The following is a 19,001-nucleotide window of genomic DNA, read 5'->3' as shown; positions in this document are numbered from 1 at the left end:
CGGACAGGACATGTGAGCGGCACACGGAACAGACACTTACTTGGATCACCTTGTTCTTCAGTGCAGGACATTTATCCTGGAAGGCAGAGGATGATATAAGGTCACACACCCCTCACTAATAACACAGTAAGAATATTGCCAGCAACTAATGAGCGATCCTGGAAGCGAGAAGTACTGCGCCATTTGGCGTTATCGCATGTATTGCAGTGGGCATGCCCAGGGAAGAGGCATAAGCGTTTGCACCCATTTGGATGGGTGGAGTACACTGCGGGTGCAGTCACGGGGACCACGTGCGCAATGGGAAACAATAGCATAGACACATTATGTGAGTGTGGTCAGGTACATATGATGATGACGGGTGCCAGCACTAACGTACCACTTGTGATTGGCTATTTGCTGACACGGATTGGGGCTCGGGCACACACTGAGCTTTTTTGCTGTATTATTAGGGGTTTTGTGTTAGGAGTTCAATTCTCTGTGTCTGTTGTACATAAAACAGACGGTTTACAACATGGGCACACATATGTGTAAAAGACGTGTGCCCGGCGTACACGAGAGCCAGATCCGCAGGAGCTCTGCAGGTGGGACGCAATGCGCTGCCTTCCTCTGCCTTTATTCTTACAGTGGTTTGTGCCCAGTTTATGTGCGGGTTATAGCATTGCCTTTTATTATAGATTTGCTACAGCACAAAAATACTGGGAATTACATACAGAACTGGGAATCTGTCATATACTGAGAACTAAACTCCATTTATCTGTGCTGCTTTCATAGCGAAGGAATGGACAGACCATGAAGTATGGCAACCCAGACGCAGTAACCAATGCCATAATTTTCCAAATGATCTTCAGGGCCACAAGTATGTAACTCACCTCTGTCCTTCCCGTTCTGTATCTTCTCCTCTTCCTCATCTGCACCATCGTCTGCTGTGAGAGAGAGAGAGATCAGCACCTCATTCATCCACCCCCCCACCCCATTCCAAGGGCACCATCATCTACTGTGAGAGAGAGATTAGCACCTCATTCATCCACCCCCCCACCCCATTCCAAGGGCAGCATCATCTACTGTGAGATTGAGAGATCAGCACCTCATTCATCCACCCCCCACCCCATTCCAAGGGCACCATCATCTACTGTGAGAGATAGAGAGAGATCAGCACCTCATTCATCCACCCCCCCCCACCCTATTCCAAGGGAACCATCATCTACTGTGAGAGAGATAGATCAGCACCTCATTCATCCACCTCCCACCCCATTCCAAGGGCACCATCATCTACTGTGAGAGAGAGAGATCAGCACCTCATTCATCCACCCCCCACCCCATTCCAAGGGCACAATCATCTACTGTGAGAGAGAGAGAGATCAGCACCTCATTCATCCACCCCCCCACCCCATTCCAAGGGCACCATCATCTACTGTGAGAGAGAAAGATCAGCACCTCATTCATCCACCTCCCACCCCATTCCAAGGGCACCATCATCTACTGTGAGAGATCAGCACCTCATTCATCCACCCCCCACCCCATTCCAAGGGCACCATCATCTACTGTGAGAGAGAGAGAGATCAGCATCTCATTCATCCACCCCCCACCCCATTCCAACGGCACCCCTTCATCTACTGTGAGAGAGAGAGACCAGAACCTCATTCATCCACCCCCCCACCCCATTCCAAGGGCACCATCATCTACTGTGAGAGAGATAGATTAGCACCTCATTCATCCACCCCCCCCACCCCATTCCAAGGGCAGCATCATCTACTGTGAGATTGAGAGATCAGCACCTCATTCATCCACCCCCCACCCCATTCCAAGGGCACCATCATCTACTGTGAGAGATAGAGAGAGATCAGCACCTCATTCATCCACCCCCCCCCCCCATTCCAAGGGCACCATCATCTACTGTGAGAGAGATAGATCAGCACCTCATTCATCCACCTCCCACCCCATTCCAAGGGCACCATCATCTACTGTGAGAGAGAGAGATCAGCACCTCATTCATCCACCCCCCACCCCATTCCAAGGGCACAATCATCTACTGTGAGAGAGAGAGAGATCAGCACCTCATTCATCCACCCCCCCACCCCATTCCAAGGGCACCATCATCTACTGTGAGAGAGAGATTAGCACCTCATTCATCCACCCCCCACCCCATTCCAAGGGCAGCATCATCTACTGTGAGATTGAGAGATCAGCACCTCATTCATCCACCCCCCACCCCATTCCAAGGGCACCATCATCTACTGTGAGAGATAGAGAGAGATCAGCACCTCATTCATCCACCCCCCCCCCCATTCCAAGGGCACTATCATCTACTGTGAGAGAGATAGATCATCACCTCATTCATCCACCTCCCACCCCATTCCAAGGGCACCATCATCTACTGTGAGAGAGATCAGCACCTCATTCATCCACCCCCCACCCCATTCCAAGGGCACAATCATCTACTGTGAGAGAGAGATCAGCACCTCATTCATCCACCCCCCCACCCCATTCCAAGGGCACCATCATCTACTGTGAGAGAGAAAGATCAGCACCTCATTCATCCACCTCCCACCCCATTCCAAGGGCACCATCATCTACTGTGAGAGAGAGAGAGATCAGCATCTCATTCATCCACCCCCCACCCCATTCCAAGGGCACCATCATCTACTGTGAGAGAGAGAGAGACCAGAACCTCATTCATCCACCCCCCCACCCCATTCCAAGGGCACCATCATCTACTGTGAGAGAGATAGATCAGCACCTCATTCATCCACCTCCCACCCCATTCCAAGGGCACCATCATCTACTGTGTGAGAGAGAGATCAGCACCTCATTCATCCACCCCTCACCCCATTCCAAGGGCACCATCATCTACTGTGAGAGATAGAGAGAGATCAGCACCTCATTCATCCACCCCCCCCCATTCCAAGGGCACTATCATCTACTGTGAGAGAGATAGATCATCACCTCATTCATCCACCTCCCACCCCATTCCAAGGGCACCATCATCTACTGTGAGAGAGATCAGCACCTCATTCATCCACCCCCCACCCCATTCCAAGGGCACAATCATCTACTGTGAGAGAGAGAGATCAGCACCTCATTCATCCACCCCCCCACCCCATTCCAAGGGCACCATCATCTACTGTGAGAGAGAAAGATCAGCACCTCATTCATCCACCTCCCACCCCATTCCAAGGGCACCATCATCTACTGTGAGAGATCAGCACCTCATTCATCCACCCCCCACCCCATTCCAAGGGCACCATCATCTACTGTGAGAGAGAGAGAGATCAGCATCTCATTCATCCACCCCCCACCCCATTCCAAGGGCACCATCATCTACTGTGAGAGAGAGAGACCAGAACCTCATTCATCCACCCCCCCACCCCATTCCAAGGGCACCATCATCTACTGTGAGAGAGATAGATCAGCACCTCATTCATCCACCTCCCACCCCATTCCAAGGGCACCATCATCTACTGTGTGAGAGAGAGATCAGCACCTCATTCATCCACCCCTCACCCCATTCCAAGGGCACCATCATCTACTGTGAGAGGAGGCAGATAGCATTCATCTACTGAGCAGCACCTTGTACTATAACACCCCCCCCCTATATAATATTGGTCAGCTGTGAGACAGATGATTGAATTCATTCCTTCACCCATTAATCAGCATCTCATTAACTAACAACCTCCACACACTTCATGGTCATCTGTGATGGAGCGGGATAGGATTCTTTCCTTGACACACTAATCAGTACTTTGTTCATTTATTCAACCCCCCGTCCTCCCATCTCAATCACGAGCTTTGAGAGAGGGGGAAAAGGGTCCCATCCGTCACATAAACATTAGCGGCATTCATTCACACCCCCTCCCCATCACCTTTACTCCATCATCATCTGAGAGAGAGCTAGTTCAGTTCATTCATTCACCCATAACCTCCAACCATTTTCTACCCTGTCAAATGGAGAGAGTGGGATAGAATTCATTCCTTCACACACACACAGTATATATTCTCTTGTTTATTCATCCACTGCCCCCATAGCACTGGCTCCAGCAACAGCTGTGAGAATGGGAAATAGGGTTAATTCCTTCACATTATCAGCACTTCATTCAGTCCCCTTGACTTCATTATCAGCTACGAGAGATAGTAGACCTCATTCCTTCACCCACTGATCAGCACATTATTCATTCATTCACACACGCACGCACACATACATACACGCACGGCTCCATTGTGAGTCTTGACAGAGAGATAATAGAGTAAATTCATATGCACACTTCTCAGCACCTCACTCACCCCCCACCCATGGCTCAATCATCAACTGTGCGAGAGGGGTTGGGTACGGCATCACCATGAAGATGAAAATCCTGGCAATTGTTAGTATTGTAAAGCAGACCCTAACCCTAATCGTCCCATCCAGCACCCTAACCCTCCCTTCCCGCAGCCTAGCCCTAATTCTAATACTTACCGTTCGAAGTTGTCGGCATTTTGACTCATGGGGATCCCGCAGCCGGTGAGTCATCCCGTGCGAGAGGATTCTGTTACACACTAATCAGATCATCACTCAGTCACCCTCTCCCCTGTCTGCCATACTGTGCACAATACATAAAATCAGTATTTTGATACTAATAACTGCCATCTCCTGGCTGTCCTCCTACCTCTCTGACTGGTCCTTCTCTGTGTCCTCTCATGACTCCTCTTCCCTTCCACTTTCACTAACAGTAGGTGTTCCCCAAGGTTCTGTTCTTGGACCTCTCGTATTCTCCCTCTATACTTCCTCTCTAGGTGAACTCATCAGCTCTTTTGACCTCCACTATCATCTCTATGCTGATGATACTCAGATCTACCTTTCCTCCCCTGACCTCTCTCCCTCTCCTCACCCGTGTCTCCAAATGTCTCTCTGCTATCTCTTCCTGGATATCTCAGTGCTTTCTCACACTGAACATGTCTAAGACAGAGCTGATCGTCTTCCCACCCTCCCCCATAACTTCTTCCCACACTTTATCAATTGATTGCACAACTATCTCATCTAGCCCCAAAGTGCGCTGTCTTGGAGTCATCCTGGACTCCTCCCTCACACCACACATTCAGCACCTCTCACAGTCCTGCCACTTCAATCTCAACAATATCTCCAGGATCAGACCTTTTCTCACCCGCGAGGCAACTAAGACCCTCATCCACTCACTGGTCATCTCCAGATTGGACTACTGTAACCTCCTCCTATCTGGCCTTCCTGACTCCCACCTTTCTCCTCTCCAGTCTGTCCTCAAGGCTGCTGCTCAGCTCATCTTCCTCTCCAAATGTACTATCTGCCTCCCCTCTCCTACAAGCCCTACACTGGCTCCCAATTCAAGGTTCTTACACTCACTTACAAAGCCCTCTCCCAATATTCTCCTATCTGCCCACATCGCTCCACAAATGCATGCCTCCTCTCCTGCCAACTGATTACTTCCTCGTACACTCCCGCCTCAAAGATTTTGCCCGTGCTGCTCCCTACCTTTGGAACTATTCCCCTCTCTCTATCAGACTCTCCACTTATCTACAGATCTTTAAATGGGCTCTCAAGACCCAATACTTCATCAAAGCCTTCCAGCTCTCCTCCTAACCCAACACGCCTTCCTCACTGTCTAACCCATCTGTATCACCCCTGTCGTCTGCCCCTCCTCTTTAGAATGTAAGTTCTCATGAGCAGGGCCCTCTTCCCTCATGTGCTTGGATGCTAACGCCCTGCTGCTTATTTAAGTGTTATGATCATTAATGTAGCAATGTTTATAAACCATGTCCGTGTCCTGCACTGCTTTGTACTGTTAATAACTGTTTTTTTGTGTGCTCATTTGTTTATGTACTGTGTAAGGTGCTGCGGAACCCTTGTGGCGCCAGATAAATATAGGATAATAATGGAATTGGTATGAAATACCGGCGGCTGAAGATCCCGTTCATATCCCACACCAGAAGCCCGACAGTTCAGGACCCAGACGCGGACAGGTAAGTCCCCTATCCCTCCCATCTCCCCCTAACCCTCCCTTTGTGGTGCCTAACCATAACCTCCCGGGGGGGGGGGGGGGGGGGGTGCTAGCCCTAATCTCCTCCCAGGGGGGTGCCTAGCCTTAACCCCTTCCTCCCCGCACCCTAACACTCCCGGGGGGTGCCTAAACGTAACCCCCCCACCCCCTTCCCCGGGTAGCAGCTCATACTTACCTGACCCTGGATGTTTGGCAGTCCGGCAATTCAGGAAGCAGATGCGGGGATGCTAATGCCCTTGGGGATAATGGCGTCTGCATTTTGTCAGGCAGCGGGATTGTGGCGTCGGTATTTCGACGGCCGGCACTCCGTCCATTGCATCCCATAACAACAACAAATACTGAAATATGGTTGTTACAGACCCGTATATATTGTACAGTATTTTTTATAAATGTCTAGTTCATCTCCTGTTAATTATTTTTGGAAATATTTAACAGTTTGTAGAATTCACTTTGACAAAGGGTCAGTGGGCAGTGGCCCTGATTCAGAGCCGGACGCTCTGACATAGCGCTCGCTCTGAATCAGGGCCGACCTTCTGAATTTTTAGAGCGGCCTCCTGGCCGCTCGTATAGCTGTGGGTGACCACCCACAGCTATAGCGAGCGGCCAGGAAGATGGTCGCGATGGTCCAGACCATCAGGACCATCGGGCTTGCGACGAGACCATTGTGGTAGGGTCTCATTGCCGCAAGCCCTGGAGTGCTTTCGGCTCTATCAGAGCTGAGAGCACTCCCACTGACATCACTTGTCATGTCAGTGGGGCCGGCCCCAGACGGTAGGCGTTCCCATGGGAATTCCTCCGTCTGGCCAGCCACGCCCCTGGCCCGCCCACTAAAGGGGGCGTGCTGTCACTCACCATCGACAGCACACCCCCCTTTGTAGCGAGACCCATAGCGACGGCTTGCCCGTCGTTATCCGCGTCTCGCGCATGCGCACTGGGCCAACATCGACCTGCTTGCAAGAGCTCAGCGCTCGCGAGCGGGTCTGAATTAGGCCCAGTGACCAGTCTCATCCCTCACATCCCGTTCCTGACCTACTTCCCATACCTATGCCTCCGGTTCCTATAGAAACTAGAGCCCTGGCTGTAGTCACACAGCATTAATCCTGGAGGGCCGGTTGTGTAAAGTGCTGCATGTAGAATGCGGAACGCGTGGGGTCCAGGAGGAGCTGCAAACATTTTGGTCCTTATATAGAGCACACATTTCTTACAGAACGCTGAGACGTGGCTTAAGAGGGTACAGAGTGACTTGTCTAATGCACAAGAAGCAAAAATAGTAACCTAGGAAAGTCTCAGTATCAGAGCTCTCAGTCACTGTGCTCACGCACACCAACATTATGAATGCAGGACACCAGTCTGTATCAGAGGAGCCTGAGGCACAAGACGGCCAGACGTATTCTGCATGTCCCAGCACTGATGGTGTCTCACCCACTGCTGGCGTACAGGGATAAATACCTGAGGCCAGGAGGCCGGGCACCCACCTGAATGCAGCTCCTTCACCAGAGAAGACATGGTGTTAGTAATGGAATCTGCAGCCACCAGTAAATCACTACGGAGATTCCTCCTGGTACCTGAAAGCCAGTCAAAACATAAAACGTCATCCACCACCAGGAATCAGTGCCTCATGCCTCAGACACAGCACTGATCTCACCTGTAAGCACTACAATTGGTTATGAATATGAGTTATAGACACAAGAGAGCTGCCTGGAATCGTTTGTTGGTCCCGGCTGAGGCCGAGTGGTGTACGGTGTCCGTGCTGGACCCACATACAGCTAAGGACGAGCGGGGACCACAAATCATGTTCCGTTACATTGACTCTGATAGTAATGTCACCTCTATACTAGTCAAGCAGTCGGCAAACACTTACCGTGTGCAAATGCCTCCTGTACATCTCCTAGTCCGGCTATGGAGTCCTGAGGAACATGGGTAGGTGTGGAGCCGGCTGACGTGGAGCGGACTGGCATGGGCATGGAGCGATTGGCACCATGGCTTGGTGAGGAATGAGGAGACCCCGCTACTTGTGCCTAGAGAAAGAGAACAGACATCCAGGGTGTGATTACGATGTATACAGCGCAAGGGTTTTCCACTGTGCTTTATAACTGGGAGCAAAAGTAGTGAAGAGCCAGAGTGGGGAATAACAGGCAGAGAGGACAGGAGGCCTCGCACACAGGCTTACACTCTATACATGTGTGATAATATGTAGTACTGCAAGCAGGGGGGTCTTTAGTATTTTACTGTCCGTTGAATGGCAGAGGTTAACATCAGTTATTCCCAAATTGCCTGCTACACACTGACATATCTCTGTGAGAGTACAGCCCGCATCCTAAACCACGGCCCGCAGATTGGGATTTAAAAAAATAAATGAAAATAATAACCGGCGATAGGAGGCACGCACAGCGCAGTCAGCGTGGCCGGACATGTATTACACAACACACTGACACCTATGGGGAGCTGTCGTTCCTCTGTGTTCAGTGTATACAGCATATAGATCCAGCAATGCTGTCATGTGCCGCTACATCAGAACCTCCCTGAGGCAGAGGCACCGGTAAACTATATCCCAAAGTGCTGTGAGGCATCAAACAAGGAGGATTGCCCCTTTATCGCTAACCCCACCCACAGGTCACAGAAATCGAGGCACACAACACCTCGGGCCTCAGTACTAAGTGAAGGTGCCTCACACTGCGTACAGACACATCTACATGTTAGCCGAGGAGGCCCAGAAGCAAGTAGCGGGATTGGCAGAGAGCTCGGCTTATGGAGAGAGTCTATATTATACAACATTCCTGTTCCATGAAAGTGCAGGGCCTCCTTTATTACATGTATATATAAATTAAAGCAGCGCTGGAAGTCAGATTAACAAATCTAATATGGTAATAAAAAATTCACACACAATAATACAACACTCGACCAGTGTAGTTACAATATTAGCTTGTAACAATTACCAATCACTGCAGTTTTAGTATTGTTATAGTAATTGTCCATGCACAGACATACAAAGCTGTAATATGATTAGTCTTTGTATTAGAATGATAGAATTCAAATTACATCTGTAGTGACAATGTCCCAGTCTGGCTGTATACTGATAAAAATCTGTTTAACATCAGATGAGGCCAAGACCATCGCTGCCTGTCGCCTGATACGAGGCGGAGACCATCGCTGCCTGTCGCCTGATACGAGGCTGAGACCATAGCTGCCTGTCGCCTGATACGAGGCGGAGACCATCGCTGCCTGTCGCCTGATACGAGGCGGAGACCATCGCTGCCTGTCGCCTGATACGAGGCTGAGACCATAGCTGCCTGTCGCCTGATACGAGGCGGAGACCATCGCTGCCTGTCACCTGATACGAGGCGGAGACCATCGCTGCCTGTCGCCTGATACGAGGTGGAGACCATCGCTGCCTGTCACCTGATACGAGGCTGAGACCATCGCTGCCTGTCGCCTGATACGAGGCGGAGACCATCGCTGCCTGTCGCCTGATACGAGGCGGAGACCATCGTTGCCTGTCGCCTGATACGAGGCTAAGACCATCGCTACCTGTTGCCTGATAGGAGGCTGAGACCATCGCTGCCTGTTGCCTGATACGAGGCTGAGACCATCGCTGCCTGTTGCCTGATACGAGGCTGAGATAATCGCTGCCTGTTGCCTGATATGAGGTTACTGACCCATGTGTGATGAGTGTGATGAATGTGTGGGAAAGCAAAACTTTTCCTGTGTCACCAGTCCCATCGTTATGTCTTATAGAGGGGAACGCTGGCTACATGAAATACATTAAGAAAGGAAAGCTAAATATTACCAGAAAACTGGAAACGTAATAAGGGTAATAATTGTAATAGAAGTCAACGTCAAACAATATTTTCCGCTAAAAGGACAGAAAAACACTTATCTATATTACTCACAGGACAATGACAAAAGGGAATACTCCATTCACTGACAAGAGGACAGGACTGGTCGGAGAAAAACTCTACTCAGCGATATAAGAGCAGGACAGGTCAGGGAATACTACACTCGTGGATTTAAGGACGGGACTATTCTGGGAGAACTCCACTCACTGATGTAAGGACAGATAGAAGGACTGGTTGGAGAATACTCGTCTCCTTGATAGAATGACTGGTTGGAGAACACTCCTCTCCCTGATAGAAGGACAGATAGAAGGACTGGTTGGAGAAGACTCCTCCCTGATAGAAGGACAGATAGAAGGACTGGTTGGAGAATACTCCTCTCCCTGATATAAGGACTGGTTGGAGAACACTCCTCTCCCTGATAGAAGGACAGATAGAAGGACTGGTTGGAGAACACTCCTCTCCCTGATATAAGGACTTGTTGGAGAACACTCCTCTCCCTGATAGAAGGACAGATAGAAGGACTGGTTGGAGAACACTCCTCCCTGATAGAAGGACAGATAGAAGGACTGGTTGGAGAATACTCCTCTCCCTGATAGAAGGACTGGTTGGAGAACACTCCTCCCTGATAGGAGGACAGATAGAAGGACTGGTTGGAGAACACTCCTCCCTGATAGAAGGACAGATAGAAGGACTGGTTGGAGAACACTCATCCCTGATAGAAGGACAGATAGAAGGACTGGTTGGAGAACACTCCTCTCCCTGATAGAAGGACAGATAGAAGGACTGGGTGGAGAACACTACTCTCCCTGATATAAGGATAAATAGAGGGACTGGTTGGAGAATAATCCTCTCCCTGATATAAGGACTGGTTGGATAATACTCCTCTCCCTTATATAAGGACAGATAGAAAGACTGGTTGGAGAATACTCCTATCCCTGATATAAGGACATATGCATTATAAGGACTGGTAGGGGAATGATCCTCTCCCTGATATAAGGATAGATAGAAGAACTGGTTGGAGAACACTCCTCTCCCTGATATTAGGACAGATAGAAGGAGTGGTTGGAGAACACTACTCTCCCTGATATAAGGATAAATAGAAGGACTGGTTGGATAATACTCCTCTCCCTTATATAAGGATAGATAGAAAGACTGGTTGGAGAATACTCCTATCCCTGATATAAGAACATATAGAAGGACTGGTTGGGGGAACACTCCTCTCCCTTATATAAGGATAGATAGAAGGACTGGTTGGAGAATACGCCTCTCCCTGATATAAGGACAGGTAGAAGGACTGGTTGTAGAACACTCCTCTCCCTGATAGAAGGACAGATAGAAGGACTGGTTGGAGAATACTCCTCTCCCTGATATAAGGACAGATGCAGTATAAGGACTGGTAGGGGAATGATTCTCTCCCTGATAGAAGGACAGATAGAAGAACTGGTTGGAGGAAACTCCTCTCCCTCATATAAGCACAGATGCAGTATAAGGACTGGTAGGGGAATACTCCTCTCCCTGATATAAGGACAGATAGGAGGACTGGTGGGAGAACACTCCTCTCCCTGATATAAGGACTGATTGGAGGAAACTCCTCTCCCTGATATAAGGATGTAGGGAAAGGAATGACCTGAGAAAATCCCACTATGTGCTGTAAGGAGAGACTGGCTGGACAACAGTCACGATTGTGGTGATGGCACGCATGAAGAAAACTAAACCTATTTTAAGTGCATTATTTAAAAGTTAAAAATGATTGGACATGAATCATTCAGAGGAATATATAAAGAAAAATTAACAGCATTTGTCTTATTAAACTTATTTGTCATGTTCCTGCCAGATTGCATCTCACATTACACAGCTACAGAGATTGAGTTCATTTACATCAATGTCTAACTAACATTACAATGAAATAAGTGATAGCAGTGAAAGGGCGCCACCTGGTGAGCAGAATACAGCAATACACACCACACACAGGTCTGGCATGCAGCTTCCCACCTTATTACCTTTCACTTTTTATTTATGATCAGTTTCAGCCCAGAAGCCAGAGCTGCTCTTCAATGTAAGGTGACAATGAGAGTGATATGATAAAAGGCTATGTGACGTGGTTGTGCCAGGGTAACCCCATGCACACAATCTGATCATTAGCTGCACCCTCAGTGCCTCCTGCAGAGCCAGCACTTCCCAGGAGCGTCTGGCAGGACATGAAAGAAGTTTTTCCTTGAAGTTTGAGGTGTCTGGTTTCATGGAAAGAGACAGAGTTCATTCATTAAACAGCGTCCAGGTGTGGCATCTTCTCAGGCACAGGGTAACGAGCTATTCCACCACGGGTAACTCGCGTGAAACAAAAATATCTCAAGTCTTTATTAAACATGGATACTAGGGGGTCTATTTACTAAGCAGTGTTAGGAGACAGAGTGAAAAAGTGATAAGAAAGTGATAAGGTACCAGCCAATCAGCTCCCAACTGTCATTTTTCAAACACAGCCTGTGAGATGACAGTTGGGAGCTGATTGGCTGGCACCTTATCACTTTCTTATCACTTTTCACTCTGTCTCCTAGCACTGCTTAGTAACTAGACCCCTAGGTCTGTCTTCTAGATCAGATACTGAATGAAACCTCTCCTATAGATCCCCTATCCAATCGTGCAGAGCAGATTCCTGGGGCCTGGTGTAGAGCAGACTGTAGAGGTGCCTGGTCTGCGTACAAGCATGCATGGGTGTAGCCAGGCCAAAAGCAGCCATGTACGGTAATATGAAGGTCAGCAAACTCAGCCAGTAAAATACAAGGTTCTATATAATAAAATAAATCCCCAGGAAAAAAAAGCAGAATGCTACGTATTTGTTATGTCCCGTCCAGCCCCGGCGGTATAAACGCGCAGTCACTCCGTCACCTGGGTTATCTTATTGTATATAGGAGGGACAGCGCAGGCAGCCACCCTCACATCACTCAGGATGGGAAGGAGATGACCATCAGCCCTCTCAGCCTCAGGTTAGTTTATTAATACCAGGTATAAATGGAGGTGTTTTTTTTTTTTATTAAATGACACTGTATACCGGAGGAGGAGGAGGAGAAGGAAGAGAGAGAAGAAAGATCTGGACACACACAAGAATCACATTCTCACCAGAGGGAGACGGAAAAACCGGTGACCAGAGCAAAGCCCATCTGCAGCACAGGTGCGACAGGGCGGGAGTCCTGTGGAACCCTATGGACTTCGTAGAAATAGAGATAACAAGGGTAAGTTCTTACCATATCTCATATTTTCTACATCAGTGTCCATAGGGTATCCACAGGATACCTTGGGGATGTCCCAAAGCAGTATCCTTTAAGGGTGGGGATGCTCCTGTGCTGGAAGGAGAATCCGCCGCCCGAAGAAAGCATCCTAAGAGGCGAAGGTGTCAAACGCGTAATACCTCACAAATGTATGGACCGAGGACCACGTGGCAGCCTTGCAGATCTGGACTGCAGAGGCACCACGTCGAGCTGCCCACGAAGGACCCACAGACCTAGTGGAATGAGCCCTCACAGAGGATGGAACCGGCAGACCTTCATGAAGATAAGCTTCTGAAATGGCCATACGGATCCAAGCTGCCAAAGTTTGCTTTGAAGCAGGCCAACCCTTTTTACGGAAGCCATAGAGGACAAACAAGGCGTCCGACTTCCTAAACGAAGAAGTGCGGTCAACATAAATCCTTAAGGCCCGCACAATGTCCAAAGTGGCCTCACCCACCGACAGGTCAGGTGAGTTAAAAGCCGGCACAACTATTTCATCGTTGATATGAAAACGTGAAACAACTTTGGGAAGAAAATCAGGACGAGTGCGCAGCACCGTCCTGTTCCCATGAAAAATCAAGAAAGGGGGTCTACAAGAGAGAGCCCCTAAATCAGAAACACGTCTGGCTGAAGCGATGGCCAGAAGGAAAATTGTTTTAGCTGTCAGCCATTTAAGATCCACTGAGCCCAGTGGTTCAAACGGCGGTCCCTGGAGAGCCCTCAGGACCACAGCTAAATCCCAAGGCGCCACCGGTGGAACAAATGGCGGCTGAATTCTAAGAACACCTTGCATAAAGGTGCGCACATCAGGGATTGTAGCAATCCTACGATGGAACCAGACAGACAAGGCAGACACCTGCACCTTCAAAGAAGCAAGGCGAAGCCCATGATCTAGTCCCGCCTATAGGAAGGCTAGCACTCCAGACAGACGGAACTCCCGAGGAGCATAACCTCTCGGTCGACACCATTGGAAGACCGTATGCCACACATGATGATATATTCTTGCAGAAGACGATTTCCTAGCTCTCAGCATAGTGCGTACTACCGAGCTGGAAAATCCCCTGGACCTTAACATGGCCGTCTCAACAGCCACACCGTCAAAGACAGCCGAGTCAGGTCCGGGTGAAGACAAGGACCCTGTGACAGTAGGTCCGGTCGTAGCGGCAACCGCAGAGGGATGTCCACGAACAGACGCTGAAGGTCTGAGAACCAGTGCCGTCTGGGCCACGCGGGAGCTATCAACAGGAGCGTCCCTCCTTCCTGTTTGAATTTCCGGATTACCCGTGGGAGAAGGGAAAACGAGGAAAGAGATAGGCAAACCGGAACGTCCACTGGACGGACAGGGCATCCACCAGAGACGCCTTTTCGTCTTTTGTGCGAAACCCGTACACCTGCAATTTCTTGTTGTGCCGTGACGCCATGAGGTCGATCTCTGGAAGACCCCACTTGTCCACCAGAAGTTGAAAGAAGTCCTGGTGCAAAGACCATTCCCCCGGATGAACGTCCTGGCGACTGAGAAAGTCGGCCTCCCAGTTGAGGACTCCCGGGATGAATACCGCTGATATGGCCGGGAGTTGCGCTCCGCCCAGATCAGGATGCGGGACACCTCTACGAGTGCCGCCCGACTTCGGGTTCCTCCTTGCCGATTTATGTAGGCTACGGTGGTGGCGTTGTCCGACTGGACCTGCATGGGATGACCGTGGAGAACCCGATGGGCCTGCTGGAGAGCATTGAAAACGGCGCGGAGTTCCAAGATGTTTATCGGAAGCTCCTTTTCCGCCTGAGTCCATCTGCCCTGGAACAAGTGTGGACCCGAGACCGCTCTCCAGCCCCGAAGACTGGCGTCCGTCGTCAATAGGACCCAGTTGGCCACCCAAAACAGACGAGCCTTGTTGAGATGGGTCGTCTGCAACCACCAGGCAAGGGACAGGCGAACTTCCGGAGAGAGCACCATCGTCTGGGACTTGAGACTCTGAGGCAGTCCATTCCATTTGGAGAGGATCAATTGCTGCAGAGGTCTGGAGTGAAACTGGGTATATTCCACCATGTCGAATACGGACACCATGGAGCCCAATAACCTCATTGCCGAGTGAAGAGACACACGGCGACTCTGCAGACAACTGCGCACCCTCAACTGCAAGGCAGAGATCTTTTCCCCCGTCACAAAGATCCTCTGCTGACTGGAGTCCAACAAGGCTCGAGGTGCAGAATCCTCTGAGACGGGATCAGGGTGGACTTTTGCCAGTTTATCAACCAGCCGTGCCGTTGCAGTACTGCAATCATCAGATCCAAATGGTGTAGAAGGAGCTCCAGAGATCCTGCCACCAACAGAAGGTCATCTAGGTACGGCAACATGCGGACTCCCTGCAGCCGCAGGGAAGTCGCCATAACCTTGGTGAACACACGTGGCGCTGTCGCCAGGCCAAAAGGTAACGCTCGGAACTGGAAGTGATCGTTGCGGATTGCAAACCTGAGGAACTGTTGATGGCGCAAAAGAATAGGGACATGCAGGTAAGCGTCCTGTATGTCCAACGACACCATGTAATCCCCAGGCTCCAGCGCCAGAATGATGGACCGTAGGGTCTCCATCCGAAACCTCGGCACCCGCAAGGACTTGTTGAGTGCTTTTAGGTTGAGGATCGGACGGTACGACCCATTGGGTTTCTGCACTAAAAACAGATTGGAATAGAAACCCCGGCCCCTCTGGTAGAAAGGAACAGGCACTATAACTCCAGCCTGGAGCATAGTGTGCAAAACCTTCCGCAGTTCTGAGGCTTTGTTCCGGTCTGATGGAAGACCCGTGGTGAAGAATAGGGATGGGGGCCTGTGCCGAAAGGAGAGGGCATACCCGTGAGAAACCACCTCGTGAACCCAACTGTCTGTCGTGGTTACCGACCAACACTGGGCGAACCGTAGCAGGCGGCCTCCCTCTCTGGGATCCCCCAAAGGGAGGCCCGGACCATCAGGCCGCAGGTTTGTCATCGGACTTAGGGGCCGGACGTCTGGTACTCCAGGCCTGCTTCCGGGGCTTGGCCGATTTTTTTGGGCCAGCCTGACGGGGAAAGGACTGTGCTTTAGGCCTACCCTGGGCCCTGTAAGGCCGAAAGGACGACGTACCTGAACTGGAAGGAACTGCAGCAGACAGGAGACATGCCGATTTGGCTTCCGCCAGCGTGGCTACAATTTTGGCCAGATCCGGACCAAATAGGACTTCTCCATTAAAAGGCAAAGCTTCCAAACCCTTTTTGGAATCAGCGTCCGCCTTCCAAGATCGCAACCATAAGGTGCGACGAGCCGCCACAGCTGCCGAAGAAACCCGAGAAGTTAGGGTACTGATATCTAAAGCCGCTACATTAATGTAAGTGGTTGAATCCCGGAGATTGCCTATCAACTCGGTCTGTTCAGCCGAACAGTCGGAATCGAAAGACGCCTCCAAACTATCAGCCCAGCGCTCCATAGCTCTGGCTACCCAACAAATGGTCATAGCCGGCCTGGCTGCCCCCCCGCGAGGGAATAAACGGACTTCAGGCAGATTTCCACCTTACGGTCCGTGGCATTCTTTAAGGAGGACATGGAGGGCATGGGCAACGTGGCACTTCGGACCAGGCGTGTCACATGAGAATCCACCTGTGGTGGGGATTCCCACTTAGCAAAATAACTGTCCGCAAACGGATAAGCCACTGCTAAACGTTTTTGAGGCTGATACCATCTGCCAGGATGCTTCCACGCTTCCTCTAAGTGGTCCACCAATTGACCCGAAAGAGGAAACACTGTGGCGTCACCCTTAACATCTTTGAAAAAGGCATATTTGGACTTTTACACCGGAGGATCATCACCCTCAATAACTAAAGCTGTGCGGACTGCACGGATAAGGCCAGGTATATAAACCTTAGACTTAGCGTCCGACTCTTTAGTACGGAGAGGTTCTTGGTCCGACAGAACCAGAATCTCCCCATCATCGGTCGTCCCCTCGTCATCCTCATAAGGAGTGGACAGAGACGCCACCGGCCGCTTGTGAGGCCGCAACACAGACTCCCCTTGTAACATGTCTGACAAATGCTGCATAGAACTTGTCAGAGAATTAACCCACGCAGGCTCATGAGAGACCTGAGGAGGGGAAATAGGGAGACTGTGGGGTACCATCAGTTGTCTCGGGAACCCCTGCATGGGTGACGACACCACTGACTGCTGGGACAATCACATTTGAGGGAACGCAGGTTGCGGAGCTAACTGGCCCACTAGGGTTGTAAGCGCTTAAGAGAAACAAGCCCAGGGCGGTTCCTGTACCGGAGCCGTGACAGTAATTGGCCGCGTCAATAAAAAACACGGCCGACATAGCCCCTCCGCACAACCCTCCCCCTCCGCTATAGGTACCTTACATGTAGTACACAGAAGCTGGAGAGGAAAATCACTCTCAGACATGATGGTAAGTATGTGACCCCTCTCACTGATACTCGTTAGTATAGTGAGAGAACCGCCCTGCAATCACCGCACCGCAAGGGCTTTAGCAGAAGAAGAGCAGGGACAGTTAAAAAGGCTGACAGTAGAAAGTGAAAGTACAGGCAGCAGACGCTAGCAGCAGTCACATACAATGCAAAGAAATCAATCCCTGCACTATCAGCGCTGATCCTCAACTACGCAGACACAGAGCCTGGTAGGACTCAGCGCTGCATACACAGACCTGTTCCAACGGAGGAGAGGTATGCCGGGAGACCCAGGCCACGATGCCACCGATCAGCAGCTTCCAGCAGCGTTCACCATACAAAGATGGCCACCGAGGAGCAGAGAGGAGGCCGGCCTGGGGGAGGAGCGCTGCCACAGGGCCAATCGGCAGGTGCAGAGAGGGCAGTGTGCAGCGGGGGAGGTGCCCGCTGTGTACAGGGAAGGCGCGCTCCCCTGGCATGGAATTAACCCCTGGGACGCCGCAGCGCTACCGCACAGCTGCGGTCCGCTGTCCCAGGGGGGTAGTGGAACCGCAGGTCCGAAACCTGGCTCCACGCTGCAGCCTGGGGACTCCGGACCATGTTTCAGCGGGGACCCACCGCGGGACCCCGCTGCTTACCCACTGTTCCCCGTTAATTCGGCCATGGTCCCAAACATCTGGGGTCACCGCTAGCTGTGACCCCAGATGCCTACTAGCATCCCCGGATCAGTACCGGCATTCTGGTACCGGCGGGGGGGGAGGGAAGACAGCATGGACGTCAAGAATGACTGTCCATGCTGTACTTCCAGATGTGCAGCCACAGCTGCCTTGTAGAAAACTTCAGGGGCTATCCTTAGCCCCCCTCTAAACAGGTGCATCCGACTCCGAGCCGGGCACCAACAAAACTGAGATGCCTTGGCTCGGGCGCGGGGTATAGGAGGGGGACCCTAGTGCATCCTGGGAGGCTGAAAACTTAACTTTATGGTGCCCGATGCCTGACGTCATCAACTATACCCCAAGGTATCCTGTGGAACCCTATGGACCCTGAAGTAGAAATACTTTTTGTGGTTTGTACTGCAATTGTTAAAGTGGTGCTATCACCCCCCCCCCCCCCACCCTCCCCAGGATAAAATGGCAAAAGGGAAATCTCCCCTATGTCTTGGATTTATTGGATCATTTTAGATGTATGGAGACAAGAACAATGCAGAGGCCAGTACAGGGAAACAATGGGAGTGAAGACCAGCCGATATATACTGGAGAACATGGGGTGTTCCGTAGTGCCATAAATGCATAAACAAATAAGTGAACTAGAAACCAGTGACTTATGGTACAATACAATGCAGGACAAGAACATGGTTTATACACATTGCTGCATTAGCGATCATAACACTCAAATAACAGCAGGTCGAAAGCACCCAAGTGTTAGGTGCCCTTGTGGGGAGTTAGGAATAGATGATCATGTAAGTAAGGG

The 19,001-nt window shown here is 50.6% G+C and overlaps 1 protein-coding gene across 3 annotated transcripts in view; it reads right to left on the bottom strand.

Moving 5' to 3' along the window:
• The window catches only part of LOC148504042 (dystrobrevin beta-like), a 64,028-nt gene that overhangs the window by 5,409 nt on the left and 39,618 nt on the right, over positions 1-19,001 (bottom strand). For 2 of the 3 annotated variants that reach the window (XM_088448873.1, XM_088448875.1), the window contains 4 exons: positions 7,867-8,023; positions 7,481-7,570; positions 870-923; positions 41-76 (listed from right to left, as the gene is read on the bottom strand). In XM_088448873.1, coding sequence (XP_088304999.1) covers positions 72-76; positions 870-923; positions 7,481-7,570; positions 7,867-8,023 — 306 coding nt within the window. In that variant the 3' untranslated portion in view covers positions 41-71. The remainder of the gene's footprint in view (positions 1-40; positions 77-869; positions 924-7,480; positions 7,571-7,866; positions 8,024-19,001) is intronic. The other variant, XM_088448874.1, reaches the window with a different exon arrangement.

The sequence above is a fragment of the Taudactylus pleione genome, unplaced genomic scaffold (genome assembly GCF_031769625.1).
Source record: "Taudactylus pleione unplaced genomic scaffold, aTauple2 ptg000470l, whole genome shotgun sequence".
Taxonomy (NCBI): domain Eukaryota; kingdom Metazoa; phylum Chordata; class Amphibia; order Anura; family Myobatrachidae; genus Taudactylus; species Taudactylus pleione.
The sequence above is the reverse complement of the archived record's forward strand: the minus strand, read 5'-3'. Positions and strand labels throughout refer to the sequence as shown.